This window comes from Rhinolophus hipposideros (assembly GCF_964194185.1).
Source record: "Rhinolophus hipposideros genome assembly, chromosome: 15".
Taxonomy (NCBI): Eukaryota; Metazoa; Chordata; class Mammalia; order Chiroptera; family Rhinolophidae; genus Rhinolophus; species Rhinolophus hipposideros.
Window position 1 is genome coordinate 35077513 of NC_138061.1, and position 19469 is coordinate 35096981.

The window sequence follows — 19469 nt, forward strand, 5'->3', positions numbered from 1 at the left end:
CTATAGTGTTAGGTTTGGATTCCTTTTTCTGTATTTCTTGTATGTCTCTTAATAGATTTTTGGTTTGTGGTTCCCATGTGCTTCAGATATACCAAGCTATGTTTATAGCAGTCCATTTTAAGTTTATCATTGCTTAAGTTCAAATATGTTCTAAAATCAGTACCATTTTTAGTCACCCATTCCACATTGATGTTTTTGACATTATTTTTTACTTCTTTTGTGTATGTTTGTGTATCCCTTAATTTATTGTTGCAATTACAAATAATTTGCCTACTTTTAACCTTTGTACTGTTTTTATAGAAGGTTGATCCACTGCTTTTACTGGTTAGCTTTGTCAATGAGATTTTCTTTTTTCCCCAATATTTTTCTTATTCATATTTTAGCTTTTTTTCTTTTCTACTTAAAGATGTTCCTTTAACATTTCTTGTGATACTGGTTTATTGATGACTAACTCTTACTTTTTTTCTTGTCTGGGAAACTCTTTATTTCTTTTCAATTCTAAAAGACAACTTTGATGGGTAGGGTAATCTTGGTTGTAGGTCCTTGCTTTTCATCACTTTGAGTATTTTGTCCTACTCCCTTCTGGCCTGCAAAGTTTCTGTGGAGAAATCAGCTGGCTGTCATATGGGAGCCCCCTTACACATAACTGTTTTGGTGGTGGTGGTTTTTTTTTTTCCACTTTTAATATTTTTTCTTTCTTTTTAACCTTTGCCATTTTAATTATGATGTGTCTTGATGTGGGCCTGTTTATGTTCCTCTTATTTGGGACTCTCTTTGCTTCCTGGACTTGCATGTCTATTTCCTTAGGCAGGTTAGGGAACTTTTCAGTCATTATTTCTTCAAGGAGGTTTTCAATCAAGAGTCAGTCTATGAGTGAAAGAATCTGTGTGTGGTCCCTCAAGAAGAATGTCTGGGATTCAAGCAGCCCTTCATAATACTCACAGGCAATTCCCTGCTTGTTTTCACAGACAGATATGTAGGGACTCCTCTTCCCAGCACTGGTGCCCAGCATGGGGAGCCAGATGTGGGGCAGTGAACCCTCACTCCTAGGGGGGAACCTCTGCAGCTAATATGTTTTTCCCAATTCTTAATTGCCAGACGTGGGTGTGGGAATAGCACATTTGGCATCTCCACCCCTCCTACAAGTCTCATTGTTGCTGCTCCTTTATATCCTTAGTTATAGGACTTCTGTTCAGCTTGTCTTCAGGTGGTTCTCAAGGATGGTTTTTCTATACGGTTTTAATTTGTATGTGATCATGGGTGGAGGAGAGCACAGCATTTGCCTACTTTGCCATCTTTACCAGAAGTCCTACAGTGGGTGATTGTTTAAATTCCATATTAGATAATCTAATAAAAGATAAAAGTATTTCAAGAAAATGAACCCAGTTGCATAACAATTTAGCCCTCCAGTTGAACTTTACAATTGGAAAGAAACCTGCACAGGTTGTAAGACACTTTATGTTTATACATTCATTAATGATTATTGTTAGTAGTCAATGAAAAGATGGAACTGATCTTTTGGTAAGAGATAGTTGGCTACATTCTGCCATTTTAGGACTCAATTTATGACAAGTGGATGAAACATTGTGATTAAATTTTAATTTGAGTCTATCAATAAGTATACATAATTCTTTCCTTTAATTCTTTCAGTCAAATAGCTGTTATATACTGCCACCTAGCTAAAACAACTACCCATTCCCCCCAAAAAAGGCATAAGGCCCTATCCCTTACTTGTTTAAAATGAAATAACACAACTGTCAGTGCATAATTTATTATTTTGAAGAGCTACATAGGGCAGTGATTTATTTCTTTAAACAACTTTTTAACTGTTGATAAAACAAACTTTCATTAATATTTTAGATCAAATTTATATTGTCATTTTCAATTCTGATAGTAATTTTTCATTTTGAGTCATCCTAATGCTATGCATTGTGATTGCTTTCTAAAAGAGTATTTTAAAATCCTGAAATTACCTACAGCAAATGTTTCATAATGAAACTGTGTTGCTGGTATACATTTTATGTTCCTAATTAGTAGTGATTTGTCACATACCCAGAAACAGATTTGAGACAAGCTTTTTGTTTAATTTTTAAAATCATTTACAAATATATTTATATATGTGAGATTCTCAATATAGATATGTTGAAGGAAAGGAAACCAGCTTTCTATAACCCTCCAAATTCCCAAATGGCTCAGAACCAGAAAAACCTTGGAACAAATAAACAGGGCTGTCAAGAACTGAAGACCCAAAGATATATGATTTGTGGTTCATTCACTTCCTGGTGGAAAAAGGACGGATTTTTATTGGCAGGCAATAAAAGGAAAATTTTTGCCCATACATTTGTAAGAAGCGTGGAAAAAGTAAAAGAAACAGAGATCAGCAGAAGACTGCAGAGCTGACTCGCAGAAGTTAGCCTTGGGAGTGAGCAGTAGCAAATACTTCAATAACAGTGATTATTAGTGTTGTAAATTCCCTTCTCCCCACTCCCATTCCCAAAAGACTTCAGATCTGTCCTATAGCTGTCATTTTTCCTGAATTAAGACACAGTAGCTAAAGAAGACTTTTTTGATGCTCAATTATAATGGCTACTATTTATTAAGTACCAGTTGTGTTCCAGGTACTCATCTAAATACATGCATCAGTTCTTGTATGCTCATGACCACCCAATGAGAACGTTTCTAATTAACATAATTTTGCACAGAAGACCCAGAGAGATATAGTTAGTTGCACAGTAAATGGAACCCAGATTTGAGCCAAGGACTCTTGCTTCAGAGTGCATATTCCTAATCTATAGCCTTCTTTGATGAATTTGAGTTGTATTAAGAATTTTTTATCTTGCTGCTAATAATCAGTTTATTCAGAATATATGTATGAATACCATTCAGCAGAGATTTCATGAGAAATTGACCTCTCACATAAATGTTTATTAACAAAGCAGTTGTCCATTTTGTTCCATTAACAACTGAATATTAAGGGAATGGAGATATATTGCGCAAAGTCACAAGTGCAGAAATTATCTTTTCTAGTAATAATTAAGAGTTTGTAGGCTTTCAAAAAGGCCCACCCAAATTACAATTAGACAGTCCTGATACAAGGAAGTAATTGATTTCCTTATATAAGGAAATAAGTCTTATTCCTAAAGTAAGACATGTAATGTGAAATAAGTCAAGGCTATATTCCATGTACTGTTTTATTTTGCTTGGGTTTTGCTTCTGCTTTGCCATGCCTTCCATGGAGCAGGACTGAAGTCATACTACACTCAGGTGGTTAAAACTCTATGTTAAGGATCTATTTTCTATTATAATAGATATTTATATTTTAGATCTACATAGATCTATAATGATCTATTACAGATACTTACTATTTAAGGAAAATAATATCTCCCATTGAAAGAAATATACTGCTCTCAATAGACAAACATAATTAAGGGTAAAGAAGAAAGGACCTTAAAGGTACTCTAATCCTAATCCCTTTCCTAATACATAATACTATATATCCTGAGCTCTGCAAAATTAGCTCCGCGTCAGAAGATAATTGTAGCATAAAGGGTATCCTTCATTTCCTAATAAAGATGCAAGTCTTCTCAAAGCAACTTTTTCTTGTCCTTATAATTCACAGTTGTTTCATTCAAATATTGTTTAAGAGAGATATTAGAATCTTAGTCATTATAGCTAAGAGTCTTATATCTAGAAGAAGAGCTCTCATCATGCCTTAAATTGTACAAAAGAAAGGTAGTTTGGGGGAGAAGAACTAATTATTTCAGTGACAACTCAAGAGACATTAGTAGTTGAAATGAAGCCTATGCCTTTCTGGAAGACACTATATATTTCTTTAAAAAATGACCTGAAAGGTCGCTGATTTAGCCTAGGATTTACTTACTAATTTTGTAAAATAGCAGCCATGTTCCACTTCTCAGTTTGTCTGACTTTACTCCTCAGTATTGAAAAAGAAGCAAATGCCACCAAATGCAAACTGATTATCAGTCGTTCTCATGAAAGCAAATTCTGGGGCCACCCTTTGTTATACACTGCCTAAAACCACCTGAATGCTTTTCTCATGTTACATCTTGGCCACCTAAAAGGCTCATGCTCACACTATCGTTCTTCGATTATTATGAAATGATTAAATTGTGTTTACTAATGAGGAAAATGAGGGGGAAAAAATAGTTTGTTTTTTAAGGATTTCCATGAAAATTTTTTTTGTTTATTTTGTAAGTATAAAGCGTCTGGCCTAGAACCAAGCAGTTAACCTTGGATGCTAAGGTTTTCTTCTTTTATTATTATTTCATTAAATAGATACACGAGAGATCCAGACAGATAGAGACACAAAGAGAGAGAGCGTTCTTGTTAAATATCGTAATTAAGTTTACTAATAAACGTTCCCATCCAATTATCTTTTTCCTTCTAATCATCTTTTAGCTTCATCTTTTCTTTCCAATAAGAAGGCAGCAGTGTAGGAAATGCATTTTGTTTGTCTTGCTGACAGAAGTTTCAAAAACAGAATACTTTGATTTTGATATAATTATAGCATCACAGCTTACTTCCCAAGTGGCCCTTTGAAACATTAACTTTTAATCACATTCGCATGAACCATATCTATATTATTTATAAAGATTCAACAACGGGCCCTCTAAGAATAACTATGACTAAACCCATAAACTCTCCTTTAAAAAACACCCCTCTATAGACAAGCTCCAAAATAGGATTCATCTCTCTTCTGCCCACCGCTGTATATATGCCCTTGTAGATGAGCTGTTTAGAGGAAGTCTAAACCAAGTACACAAAATATGGTGTGTCATTGAACTCTTCAGTGTTTTCAGGAAGTTAGATTGAACTATCTTATTCACAAGGGCAAAGAATTCCTTGACTTAATCCTCAAATGCTTTTGAAAACCCAGTGCAATGGGGTTTTCATATGACATTTGTCCAGTAGGATATTGGTCTCTGGGGTCAAATTTTGGTACAGAAATATAGTGAAAGAAGAAATAAAACCTTATTCAAGAAGCTAACTTCTTATATACTGTTTATTCTATGTTTTGTATCTCAGAGGTTCATTTGAAGATTCTACAACCAGATTTTACACAGCATGTGTGGTAGAGGCTTTTGCCTATCTGCATTCCAAAGGAATCATTTACAGGGACCTCAAGCCAGAAAATCTCATCCTAGATCACCGAGGTTATGCCAAACTGGTCAGTGTGTTTCACACATGATTTCTGCCCTATTGGTTTATGAAACTGTGTTTATTTGCTAACATTAAAATCTTATGTTCCTTTTTACATATTATAACTATTCTTAAAAGCAGGTTTTAGTGTTACTATTTTCAACTAACTATTCTTTCAAGTTGAACAAAAGTTATGAGAAATTAAATTGGCTAGGTATGAATTAATAATATCCTGGCAAAACATGCTTCAGTGCACTCATGCTTTCTGACATGCGTTCGTAAGTCCTAGAAGAGCTTCATAGTTCTTTTTCTAGCTGGTTTCCTGCCATACAAAGGTAATGGGTATTTACATTATGGGAAACCATAAATCATTTTAATATTTTAGATTTGAGAATAATGCAAATGGAGAAAAATGGGCTTTGCAGGTAATGTTATCCAGATCATGTTAATAGTAGTAGTAGTAGTAGTAGCAGTAGTAGTAGTAGTAGTAGTAGTAGTAGTAGTAGTAGTAGTAATTTTTAAAATTTGTTGAAGGGCTCTAAAGATTTACTGTAGAAAGTTCTCTTGTTTTAAAATGCAGAACTTTTGTGGGCTTTGAATCTGTCAGTGCCTGACTCAATTTTTAAATTTTCAGAATACTTATTCAGCATGTGGTTTTTCAAAGAAATCAAATAAATGGCGATTCATTATTTATATTCTCCACCAAATTGTTTTAGAAAAATAGATTATCTGCATTTGAGCCTCCTTCTTCAAAAGGTTTCTAGAAAAACAAAGGAAACATTTCCATTTTCTCTGTGTTTATCAGAAGCAGAGTCATTGGTCCCATAATTTGTTACTTAGCTCCTTCAGCAGTAAAGTGGCTTCTCAATTAATACTAAAAGAATTGTTAAATTTCTTAAATCTAGCAGAAATCATGTATATCCTGGAAAATATGTCAAATTGGTCCAACTGGTCTTTTGTAACTTTTGAGCCAAGGAGAGATTATTTTATATGTCCCAACCTTCATTGGCCTAAAAGAAGGAAAAATGGAGTGTTTCCAGAAGGAAAGGTTTGCCTTTATTTTTTTAATGATGTGAATTTCATTCTCTGCTTAGGTTTCAACTTTCCCATTATAACCGAGTTTGATCAGGGAGGCTTTGTTTGTTTGAAATATAGATGACTCCTTTTAGAAGACAGGACTATAACAACTAACATTACATCTGTTTTTATTTTCTTATTATTATGGTGTACCTCAGCAGAGTAACTTCTGATTTTAAGCTTAATCATAAGTGGCTTGAAATATCTTGTTTTTTTCTCTTTGTAAGGTTGATTTTGGCTTTGCAAAGAAAATAGGATTTGGAAAGAAAACATGGACTTTTTGTGGGACTCCAGAGTATGTAGCCCCAGAGATCATCCTGAACAAAGGCCATGACATTTCAGCCGACTATTGGTCACTGGGAATCCTAATGTATGAACTTCTGACTGGCAGGTATGGACGTTGATAGAGACTGCCCATGAAAATAGGCCAACAAAACAGCTACACACCCCTGCCTTTGTCACTCTGATTAGACTGTATTAATGTACGTGTCACCATATCTTGTTACCACACTTCAATTAGTTATGCAAATGACCAGAAGTTCCTCAAGCAAAAGTCTAAAATGAGTCAGATAAGGGCAACATCATCAACATCAACATCAACTTTTGGTCTCATTATTGCTAATTCTTTATACATATGTGAATGTGGAATGATCTGATGTCCTTCCATGAGATTTCTGTGCATAGTCATTGAGCCAACAATAAAGTAAGGGAGATGATAGTCATATAAAAATAGCTAGGGTCAACTACATGTATATATATATATATGTGTGTGTGTGTGTGTGTGTGTGTGTGTGTGTGTGTGTATGTATATACACACACACACACACACACACACATATATACACACACATATATGAAACTGTTAGAAATTGTTATATCCAAATGAAATTTGGATGCTTTTTAGGTCTTTTATGTAATGATATTATAGTCATCAGCAAATTAAAAAAAAAAACTGTGGATACTGCCATATACAAAACAAACTAAACTTTTCAAGAAAAAGCAAAACAAATATACTACCAAGTCATGCACTCAGGACAATGAGAGTAGGGCCATTAAGATCTACAGAGTTCAGAAGAAGACTAGGTTTGTCCAGAGTGGCTTTAGAAGCAGGGCCCTACAGGAAGCATGCAGAGAGCAAGCAAGGGAAAAGCATTGCCAGCAGATAGATTTAGCTTAAATAGAGGGGCAGTTGTGGGCAAAGACATGAAGAAGGTCCATGTTAAAAAATGATGGAAAATCAATTAGTCACCTTTCAAGGATCATGATTGCTGCACTTTAGTGTTTGGACTCCATCCAGAGAGAGTATCACTGAGTGTTTTCTGACAAAGGGGTGACATGTGTTGTGTCATTTAAGTAAAAATAGCTAGCAGAAATGTGTAGGGAAAATTGGAAGATGGATGGGGAGGCTAGTTTGGACATCATTTCAATAATTTAGCTCTAGAAAGCTGAGAGCCTAGAACAGAGTAAAGGCTGTGGAATTAAAAGGATAAGCATGAAGTCAGCTATAAAAATTAATGGAAGACTTGGGAACTTTAGCCTATGAGTTCTTTATGAGGATTCAGTGAATATATGAAGCACCCCATAAATGCTAACGGCTACTCCTACCATTGCCAGGGATAGTTAAACTGTGCTTTTACTTTTATTTGTAGATATTTTACATTATTACTCTTGAAGCTTCTATGTTGACTTCAAATAGATTTTCTGTGACCTAACCCAATTCTGGTCAATATTTACCTTCTACACAGAAAGGTAAACAGTTTTGAATATATGACAAATCAAGTAAGTAGACATGTAAAGATATAAAAGATTTGGACAATACAGAAGGTTGAATTTGACATATATGCAATATATGTGGATAGGTAGATAGACAGCTAGATAATCTTTCTTGTGTTTTTTGAATTGCTATAAAAACAAATCATATAATGAATGGAAGAAAACTCAGTATTGCCTAAGAATTAAAATGATGACCATAAGTAACTAGATTAAAATGTTAACAATGGTAATTTCTATTTCTCCTTATGCATTGAAATTTTTTTTACAATCACTTATTCCCATTTATAACTGCATTCAAAAGGATAAAATGCCTAGGAATAAATTTAACCAAGAAGGTAAAAGACCTGTACTAGGAAACCTATAAGACATTAAAAAAAAAAAAAAAAGCGAGGGAGACACAAATAAATGGAAGGATATACCATGCCCATGGATTGGAAAGGTTAGTATCATTAAAATGACCGTACTATCCAAAGCAATCTAGAGATTCAGTGTAATCCCTATCAAAACAGAATAAAGAAAGCCCAGAAAGAAAACCCTTGCTTATACGGTCAACTAATTTATGACAAAGGAGATAAGAATATACAATGGAAAAATGACAATCTGTTCAGCAAAGGATGATGGGAAAACTGTACAGATACATGAAAAAATATAAAACTGGACCACTTTCTTACAACATATACAAAAGTAAACTTATAATGGATTAAAGACTTAAGTTTAAGGCTTGAAACCGTAAAACTTCTAGAAGAAAACATTGGTAGTAACTATGTGACATCAGTCTGAGTAATGTCTTTTTGAGTATATCACCTCAAGCACAGGAAACAAAAGTAAATTAACAAGTGGGACTTCATCAAACTATACAGCTTCTCTGCACAGTGAAGGGAACTATCAACAAAACAAAAAGACAACATACTGAATGTGAGAATATATTTGCTGATTAATTAGTACTTAGATTAATTTAATTTTAGTTATTGAACAAAATGAAAATGTTGTAATCTTTGGAAATCTTAAAGTAATGCTAAGGTGAGAGACAGAAGATTGGAATAACTATAGGAATACCTTTTTTTCATCATTCATAATTAGAAATCTTAAGTAATATTTTTTTTGAGTTATGTCATTACAAAAAACTACAAATTCAAAGTTAAAAATGTTTTCTTAATTCTTTAGGAATTAATATTGTTGGTGAAGAAGCACATATTTGAAATTTAGCTTTTTTTCATTTTTATAATAATCCTCAGAGTAATTTAAAGTAAAATCAAATTGAATACATTTTTATTTTAAAAAGCATATATAGTATAATCCTGTCTCTCCATCTACATAGAGAAATGTGTAAAATTATATTTAACAGTGTTAATTACTATTAACATTTTTGGGTGTTGAATGATTGTTACTTCTAAGTAATTTTGTATGTTCTGTATATTGCATGAATATCTTAGACTGAATATGCAGTGCTTATTAAAAACACAAAGTTACCCTGATTAAATGATTTTTGTTGTCTAAAATAAACAAATACAACAGCAAAAATATAAATTAGAAAAAATTAAATTGGCAACAAAAATCTAAGATGTGGTTTTTGCTCATTTTTAAAGTAAAAATTAAAATTGCCAAGTTAAGAGAGTAAAGAGAATATTCAATCATAACATCATAAAGAGGAAATTCTTAAATTCTAAGAGAATATTAAATAGAATTGCATGTTTATACATTTTTTAAAGTGATTTAAAATGTATAGGTAATTACTAGCTAATGGCATATTAAACTAAGTAAAAAGTACTGTGGCAGAAAATTAGGACAAAAGTTCAAGGCAGATACCATAACAGTTCTCAACACAAGCAAATCTACTACTCTCTATTTTAAGCAGCTCATTGTTTGTAGCTGGCTCATCCCATGACATGGAGTCCTATCACTGATGTTCTTGTAGCCCATTCTAATAGTTTCAGATTTCATCAAGGGTAATCAGTGAGATTGTAAGTACCATATGAGAAAGGGCCAGAAAGTAGAAGAGTCATCTTGAATGACCAAGGAAAGCAAGAGGGTTAGGCATCTGCCATAAAAAGAAATGAGGGGAACAGCAGACAAACTTAACCCATTTATATTTTGCTAAGTGATTTACTTGGAAAGGTTGCCACAGTGTTTTGCTATTCATCAAGTTTTATTCCATTATCACTCCTAATAGAAGCCCCGAATAAATATTGATGTCATTTGTGGAGTGTTTTAAGTTTTCTTATTTAGCAAATAAAAGTGCGATGTCTTTTCATGTCTCTCGTTCTTGTAGCCCACCTTTCTCAGGCCCAGATCCTATGAAAACCTACAATATCATATTGAGGGGGATCGACATGATAGAATTTCCAAAGAAGATTGCCAAAAATGCTGCTAATTTAATTAAAAAACTATGCAGGTAAGCATTTCAACCACGTTATTTGTGGAGGTTTATAATGTGGAAAAAAATAGATTCCTTATCAATTATTATTTTATTTGTAGGGATAATCCATCAGAAAGATTAGGGAATTTGAAAAACGGAGTAAAAGACATTCAAAAGCACAAGTAAGTATTCTTTCCTTATAATTTTAAGTTTGAGAGTTCAGAAAACCTGACAAGCTTGTTTTTTTAAGTTAGGAGTTGTATAACTGATATAATTATCTCATAGGTACATCTAACGAGAGATGCAAACTAGTTAGCCTTTTTATTAAAGGCCCTTCTGGGTGTATGTCTGGGACTTTATTTAGATACATCTGACTCTGTGACATGCCAAACAACACTTCCCCGAAGTCACTTTCTCCCAACTCACAATAACTAGCATGTTTTTCTCCCTGGTACAAGGAGGAAATGTGTACTTTAATTCTGGATTCTATTCCCTACCAGAATATTAAAAACAAAAGTGCTCCACCATATCATGCCTCATTTCCTAGACTAGACCCAAAATATATTTTCCCATCCATTTCCTAATTAGATGATATGAGAAAGAAAGAAAAACGAAAAGGTACAGAGTACAGTCTCTGTTTTAAATAATAGTGGCATCTTAAATATCAGACCATACCCATCCATATTATCTGGATGTTCTAAGGCTAAACTAAGACCAAATTAATGTGTCTCTATTAGACTGTTTCTGTAACATTCATAGGAGGTTCACATCCCTACCAGAGGAACTTATTTAGCAAAATATTTATGCATATCTGAAAAGTCTGCTAAGTATTTAATGTAAGCATTTGCTAATGGTGAACTCTTTCAAAGACAAAAACAAAATAAACAACCAAACAACAATAACAATGACAACAAAACCTTCATATTTTTTGAGTCCTCATTTTCACAGAAAAGCTGTACACAAAATACCTCCATTGTGTTAAGTTTGTGCAAAAGTAATCGCGGTTTAAAGGTTAAAAATTGCAAAAAACCACAATTACTTTTGCACCAACCTAATATTAAAGTAGGACAAAAATGGATGGTGGTGGTGGAATGGGATATGTAGTGACCAATACAGTGACGTGAAAACTCCTGAGACTACCTACTGTATCAATGGCAAGGATGGAAAGATAATTTTCTCTCCTGACTTTTTATGCTCTGATTTTATCTACCTCCTTAAAATAAAATATCCTGTATGGCACAAGGCCAAGCATATTATGGCATTTATTAAGTTATAATGACAGTGTCGGAAAAAGGTCATACAGATATTATGACTGAAATTACTAGAATGAAAAGGAGGTGCTTTCTAATTGGCATTTAAAACTTTGACAGATTTTTTTTTAAGTATGCATTCCACAAAATAAGCTAACAGAAAAAAATCAGCAATAGGAAACCTTTTTGTCACATTGGAGATATTTGCCTCCCTGCTTTCCGTCAGTCATGAACGTCATATACGTTATGATGAGAAGGTTTTAGTTGAAATAAAATGCCTTTAACTCTCTACGTTTTGTTTTTCCTTTCCTAGATGGTTTGAGGGCTTTAATTGGGAAGGCTTAAGAAAAGGCACCTTGACACCTCCTATAATACCAACTGTAAGTAGACTTTCCAGTTTGCATTGTGTGACACACGGGACAGTGTTTATGTCAGTCATCAAACACCTGTTATTTTTAAAGTTTGATTCTATGATCAGATTAAATAAACTATAGGGAAGGTATCACAGTAAAATAATGAAATCTAAAACCCATGCTTAAAAACAGATTAGTTAAGGATGGTGTATATTGTATACGTATTTTGTATATGAATTTTACCATTATCTTTTTAAACTATTCATTCTAAGTTTCTTTTATTTATGGATAAAAGTTGACTTTTAGTATGGTAAGTGTTAACTATGTACTGATGTAGACAGAAGAGTATAATGAATCTCCAAAAACCACGTTCTTTTTTCTTCCTATAATATATAGACTTTATAAATCATTGCACAAGAAAAAAAGAATACATTAAAAACTTTAATGAATTAATCATATTCATAAATGGTTACCAGGAATACATATATTTTAAATTTGTGTATCTATGTATATAAGACACAGGAAGTTGTTAACAATTTAGTGTGTACATGATTATACTTGGATGAATTAGGACAAGGTGCTGTTTACTTTCTGTTTATGATACCAGTTCACTCTCTACTTGCTCCATCCCCAAGAGCCGAACCCATTGGTCCCCTTAGTGAACTGACTATTAAACTGGCTGTTAAAAAAAAAAAAAAAAAAAAGGGATGTCTTAAGAGAGTTAAGGAAAAAAAAAGTTTTTCCTTTAGATCCTGATAAAAGGATAAAAAAAACACAGTTGTGCCAGGAAATGCTTTACTTAATGTTTACCTTTATCCACAAAACAAAACCCATCATGCATTAAAGTATTCCTTTGCCCTCTGGTTTCTGGTTGGGTCTGGCCAATAGGCCCTCTGGTTTCTGGATGGCTTTGGTCAACAGTCCAAAAGCCATTTTCAACAGCTATCAATTCCTGGCCAGTATTGTTTCATTTATGCCCCCACATAGTTCCTCCTCACTTGCCCCCATATTACTTTATTTTTCCCGACTTCAAACTGTACTACAAAGCAATAATAATCAAAAGAGTATATCAGCAGAAAAATAGATACACAGACAAATGGAACAGAATTGAGAGCCCAGAAATTAATCGAAATAAACACAAATATGGGCAACTGATTTTTGACAAAGGGGCCCAAAATGTGCAAAGGAAGAAAGGAAAGAAATGGAGAAAGGAAAGCTTCTTTAATAAATGGTGCTGGGAAAATTGGATAGCCACATGTAAAATGAAATTAGACTGCTATGTGACATGATACACAAAAATTAACTCAAATGAATTTAAGACTTGAATATAAGATCTAAAACAATAAATACATAGAAGAAAACATAGATACTAAACTTATGGACCTTGGTCTGAGAAGGATTTTTGTGAACTTGATCGTAAAGGCAAGGAAAATAAAACAACAGAAAATGAATGGAAATACATCAAGCTAAAAAGCTCCTTCATAGCAAAAGAAATCATCAACAACAACCAAAAAAGGCAACCATTTAAATGGGTGAAGATATTTTGCAAGCAAGACCTCCAATAAGGGGCTAATATTCTACATATGTAAATAACTCATACAACTCAACAAACAAGCTTCTAAAAAAAAAAATTCCAATAAAAAAGGGCAGTAAATGTGAATAGACACTTTTCCAAAGAAGACATACAGATAGCCAATGGATATATGATAAGATGCTCAGCATCACTAGTTACAAGGGAAATTCAAATCAAAACCACAATAAGATACCACCTCACACCTGTTAGAATGGCTATTATGGCAAGAAATAAGTGTTGTAGAGAATGTGAAGAAAAGGGAACACTGGTATTAGTGGGGATGTAAATTGGTGAAGCCTCTATGAAAATTAGTATGAAGGATTTTACTCAAAAAATAGAGTAAAGCTACCATATGACCCAGCCACCCTTCTTCTGGGTATGTAGCCCCAAAATTGGAAAACACTTATTTGTAAAGACATACGCACCCCTATAAGCTATGTTCATTGCAGCATTATTCACAATGGTCAAGATATGGAAACAACCAAAGTGTCCTTCGATGGATGATTGGATAAAGAAGAGGTGGTACATATATGAAATGGAATGCTACTCAGCCATAAAAAAGATGAAATATTGCCACCATATTACTTTAAAGCACCCCTGGCGCAACTGTGTTCTTTTTTCCTTTTATCAGGATCTAAAAGAAAACATATTTTTCTTAACTGTCTTAACATATCATTTTTAAAAAAATATAGCACTTAAATAGCCAGTCCACTAAGGGGACTAAGTATTTACAGTATAATAAGTTGAAATAGATTTCAATTCATTGCATTTATATTTTTATACACTACTGCACCTAACAAAATATACCACATCTTAACTAAGGGGGAGAGGGCTGCTTTGTGGTACAGAGCCTTTCATTTATATACTTTCTTTTTCTGAGCTAACTCAAGAACGTTCTTCATACAGACACAATCTCCCCACTTCTAAGATTTATTTTTGTGCTAATGTTTATGTTTATCCACAAAACAAAAAATGTCATTACTATGTTTCAAATTACACGTGCTAATTGCATTCATGAAGTTTTATTTTTAGAACAAGAGTAGAAAGAGAATCTCAGAGGAGTAAATATTAAGCCTAAATTATCCTGACCTATATTTATCAGGGTTCCCCTTTTATGTAACAGTACTATTAAATTCGATATAATGTTGGTTTTAAATATTATAGAATATGACGGAAATTAAAGTTTGTTTCTTCACTGCTTTTATTGATGCTCTACAGATTGGATTTTGACCAGTAAATTTGCAGGAGTTTTGCTTGAGTTTGGAAATGGCTTTTCTTATGCTTAGACTAACTACCCAAAATTCTTACAATAGCCTACACAGCTCTACATAACCTGACTCCTGCCTATTTCTCATTCTCCTACCCTTATGCAACAGCCTTGTTGGTCTGTTTGGGTTATGTCACAGCATGGAGCTCTCTCTCTCTCTCTCTCACATCAGGACCTTTGCGTGTGCTATGCCCTTGCTATTGAACTCACTGAATCTTAGTGTAAAATAATACTTTTTCAGAGAGGCTTTCCATGATCACACTTATACTCTCATGGCACCTAGTATTTTTTTTTTTTACAACACTAACCAAACTTTAAAACAAATAATTGTAAAAGTCTATAGCTAATTATAATCACACAATTTATTCCTTACTAGAGTATAAACTCCATGAGGGCAAGAACCATGTCTATATTGGTCACCACTGTCACCCACCACATACAGCAAATCACAAAACGTGCTACCTAGTAGACACTCAAAAAATAGTCATTGATTAGGGAATGAATAAAGAGTGCTATGTTAAAATCTAGCATCAAATTTTACTAAAAAAAAAAAATTAGACATTTTTTTACTGTTCATTCTCTCATTTCTAGGTTGCATCACCCACAGATACAAGCAATTTTGACAGTTTCCCTGAGGACAGTGATGAACCACCACCTGATGACAACTCAGGATGGGACATAGACTTCTAATGTATTTCTCTTACCTGCTTCTGCCTTGCTGAAGACAGCTTTTTCTGAAATACAGCTGCCAGCAAACCTGAGGGAAAGAGAGAAGATTAGTGCTCGGGGTCACCATGATGCCTTTGATCGATGCTGCTCCAGTAACTCCAGTGGCATTAGGACTTATTGCTTAGATGACAATAGTACTCTTTACACGTTTTCTGTTTGAACCTAAAAATTGCAGTTGACATGGTGGTCCTGAAGCAAAGCCTTTCACCAGTAAAGAGATGATTTCTATTGTTGCAGTGATCTCGCTTTGCTCTGACTATAGTTTGAAAGACTGCAAGAAACTCTTCAATCCAGTTAAAGAGTCTGTACCTTACTAGAATTCTCAAGAAGTCAAAAAATAATATATTGGGTACAATAGATTTCTATGGTACAAAAACTGGGCTCTTCCCTTTCTTCAAGTGAGGGTCATAGGATCTATTACCGCAGGCCGGTGTATATACCGTACAAGAGAGGACCACGCATCTGTTGGTCACAGTTCAAACCAGTGCTAGAAGTTTCATGATTTCATTCCCAGCAGTGCTGATGACGAGACTGAATGTCACCTTTCCTTTCTGACAGATTTAAAAATTGATATGCAAAAAGCACAACAGCTATGAATTCTTCTGAAATTCATAACGCATAGCAGGTATATATGCGTTTTCACAGAAGATTGGGAAAAAAAAAACAAAAAAACAAAAAAAAAAACATGCATGGTATTTGTTTCTTTTTGATAAATTGGCATGACAGAGTGGAAAAAAGCAATTCACAACCATTTCATATTTTTTTAAATAGTGTGCTTAAAGATGGTCCTGGAAATAAGTGACTAGCAGCCGATTGGTTTTTATTTATTACCTAACACACCCTCAAACTGAGGTTTAAAATATTCCCTTTTATAAAAATGAATCCTTAGGGTCAAGGTGGGGTGGGATGGAGAGGGATTAAGATTCATCCAAAAAAATAAAAAATAAAAATATAAAACTATATAGGTGCTATGTATATCTTTCATCTGTAAATGTCAGTGTCTGAACAGACAACACAAATTCTAATCATTACATGTGTAGCCAGAGACTTGAGCATTTTCACTAAATTTATCAAACCAAACTCCTGTCAGATTTCACTTATACAATAGTCTAGGGTTGAGGGAGAAAGGTGATTTAAAACCTGTTTGAACTAGCTTCTTGTCTTAGGCCTGAACCAAAAAAAAAAAAAGAAGAAAAAGAAAAAGGAAATGATAATAAAAAAAAAAGAAAGAAAGCACAAAATCATTGAGATTCACCAATTTACCAGATAAGAAATCTTACTTATGTGCGGTCGGGGACCAAGACAAGAACTTGGCCAGGTATTGGTTACCTTTTCATAAGTTAGCTGATATGAGTCCATGTGCATGTGAAAGTAGGAAGGAAGTAGAGAGGAAAACAGGAATCTGATTTCTTAAAAATAAAATTTAGCTAAAAGAACAAAATATTACAATCCTAGAAAAGGGTAGATTTGCAAATATCAAATGTATTTACATTTCACATGCGGAAAAGAATCACCAATTTTAACTGAGTCCTTTGTTGGCGGGCTAGTTGACTATTATTAGCTGTCATAAGTCGCAGAATTATTTGGAAACTTTTCTTGGACAAACAGCATTATACCTACTTAGACAAATGCATAATCTTATGAGCTGTCATCTTGATTTGGAACTGTGTGTAAATTTGGTATATAAAATAGAGGATTCATTTTTCCAGTAGTTTTGTTTTTTTTTAACGTCAAACAAATGTAGACATTTCTGCAAAAAAATGTTAACCACCTAGATCATTATACTGTATCCAAGAAAGCATATATTATTATTTCTGTTTGAATTTTTCATACTAAGACTACTTTAGAATATATCTTATCAAAATATAATAATCTAAAAAACATTTGGGAAACAAAAGTATTAAGGGCATATTATATATAGTTAGAATAAAATTAAATTAAAACTTTGATTCTAAGATATTATTGTTATTCTTATGTTATTGGAGTTTTCCCCTTCCTTATAATTTTGAGAAATCAATCTATTCCCCAAGATATCTGCTTCCTTCCTCAGATTTTAGAATATAAAATTAAACATATCACCCTAAAATCCAGTTATGAATACTATTGCAGAAGTTTTATATTGCTTTTCATTAGGCTTTTAAAAATATATCATTTCAACAGTATAGTCAACGTTCAGTGATTTTTGTTAAAAGAGTGTTTTAGGCATGCTAAAGGTTTGCTGGAATATTCAACTTACCTAGTTATTAATTAAGAGAATCTGCTTCTACAACTTTTCAAATATCACAATAACCCCAGAGATTAGCACTTACTATGGACTTTGGAACTGTGGTTCAAGTCTAAGACAACCAATATGTACAAGGAAAACAAGAATATGTAGAAGGAAGAAATAGCATTCAGCACAATGAAGCTGTAGGTCCTTTCTCCCACTTGTGATTCCATCTTTGTTAATTTCACCTGTGGCATTGCATTAGGATGTCTAAAGCAATCACCAAAAAATAAAGGGGAACTATATCTTTCCAGAATTATTGACAGAAAACATTCATTTAATCTTCAACATTGAATTTTAAGGATTTAAATCTTGTCTTAATGAAGACACTAGGGCTAAAATTCATGATCAGCTTCATAAAGTGTGTCTCACTTTACTTCTGAATTTTTCATGCCCCTTTATTTTCTTATACTAACGAACATCTGGATAAGTTAGAAAAGTGCCAACATGTTCAATTTGTTACCTGACTTTCTTGTTAATACTTTGAGTGTGGGAAATAAGGGCTTTCTGTGTGTCTTTACTCACGGGAAAACTGAAAACTGCCAAGGAAAGGAACATCATAATATATGAGGTAGATTGAATACATTAAAAACTGATGTCTGGAAAATTGCTATAAATGATTTTTATGTTTGTACCTTCTTTGTTATTAATATATGAATCAGATCCATGTGGCATTTAAGACATTTATTTTTATTATATTCTTTACAAGTCATAATTTTTACTTAAAATTATGGGATACGCGTGTGAACTACACATGTACAATATATAAATTCAACTGTTGAATTGTTCTTGTTTTATTTTTAAGTAAATGAACTGATTGTAAACTTAAATTGAAAGAAGTCAGCTACCATATTGAAAATAAGGATATTAGAAGTGATTTCATACATTAGAGGTGATCTGTGCATTATCCATAACAACGTTTTCTTTCACAATAGGACCACAGACAAATATTTATGTAAATAGATATTTTTGTGTGATATTTTGTGGTACATATAACTTTTTTTTAGTGTTTCACAGCATTATTATTTCATTTTATTTGTATTGAATAATGTTTTTAGGTCCAAGTAGACTTGAATTAATGTCATAATTGTCAGTATTATTGAAAATTATGTCTGTACTGTTATTCATCTGTCCCATAGTTTAGAACATGACCTGGCTATCTGGCATTGTTGCAAGTGCCTTAAATTCATGGCATCCTATTTAAAAAAAAAACAACAAACAAATTTGGTGTTATGCTGCATGACAAAGACAAAGACACCTCAAAATGTTGTCCTTTCTTAGCTTGCTGCGTTTTACAGTTCTTTCTGCTAACAATTTATAAGCCTTTATTATATAATATTGATGAATTACAGAAATGATGAAGTTGTTCTCTTATTTCTGTTAAATGTACCAGAGCTGTGTATCTGTTAATGAGATACAGCGTCATTTCTGTGAAATGTATAAATGTATGTGCAGGTCAAATTAATATATGACATACTATCAGTCTGTACACAGGTATACCTGTTTTGCTAAGCTGTGCAGATTCAGTTAAAAAGTTAGTACAGTCAAGTTATATGTCATTTTATAGACTCCATTAACAATGGTCCAACTCAAAAGAAAAATTGGAAAATGACCGCTAACCACACCTTGCTGTGAAACCTATGATGAAAATGTACTTTGGTGCAC

General features: G+C 33.3%; 1 protein-coding gene across 3 annotated transcripts in view; it reads left to right on the top strand.

Annotated features, from left to right (window-relative positions):
• PRKG1 (protein kinase cGMP-dependent 1) overlaps positions 1-16950 on the top strand; it is a 1143489-nt gene extending 1126539 nt beyond the window's left edge. For all 3 annotated transcript variants that reach the window (XM_081075399.1, XM_081075398.1, XM_081075400.1), the window contains 6 exons: positions 5047-5188; positions 6465-6628; positions 10280-10402; positions 10486-10548; positions 11930-11996; positions 15401-16950. In XM_081075399.1, the coding sequence (XP_080931525.1) occupies positions 5047-5188; positions 6465-6628; positions 10280-10402; positions 10486-10548; positions 11930-11996; positions 15401-15499 (658 nt within the window). In that variant the 3' untranslated portion in view covers positions 15500-16950. The remainder of the gene's footprint in view (positions 1-5046; positions 5189-6464; positions 6629-10279; positions 10403-10485; positions 10549-11929; positions 11997-15400) is intronic.
• Positions 16951-19469: the final 2519 nt, after the last annotated feature.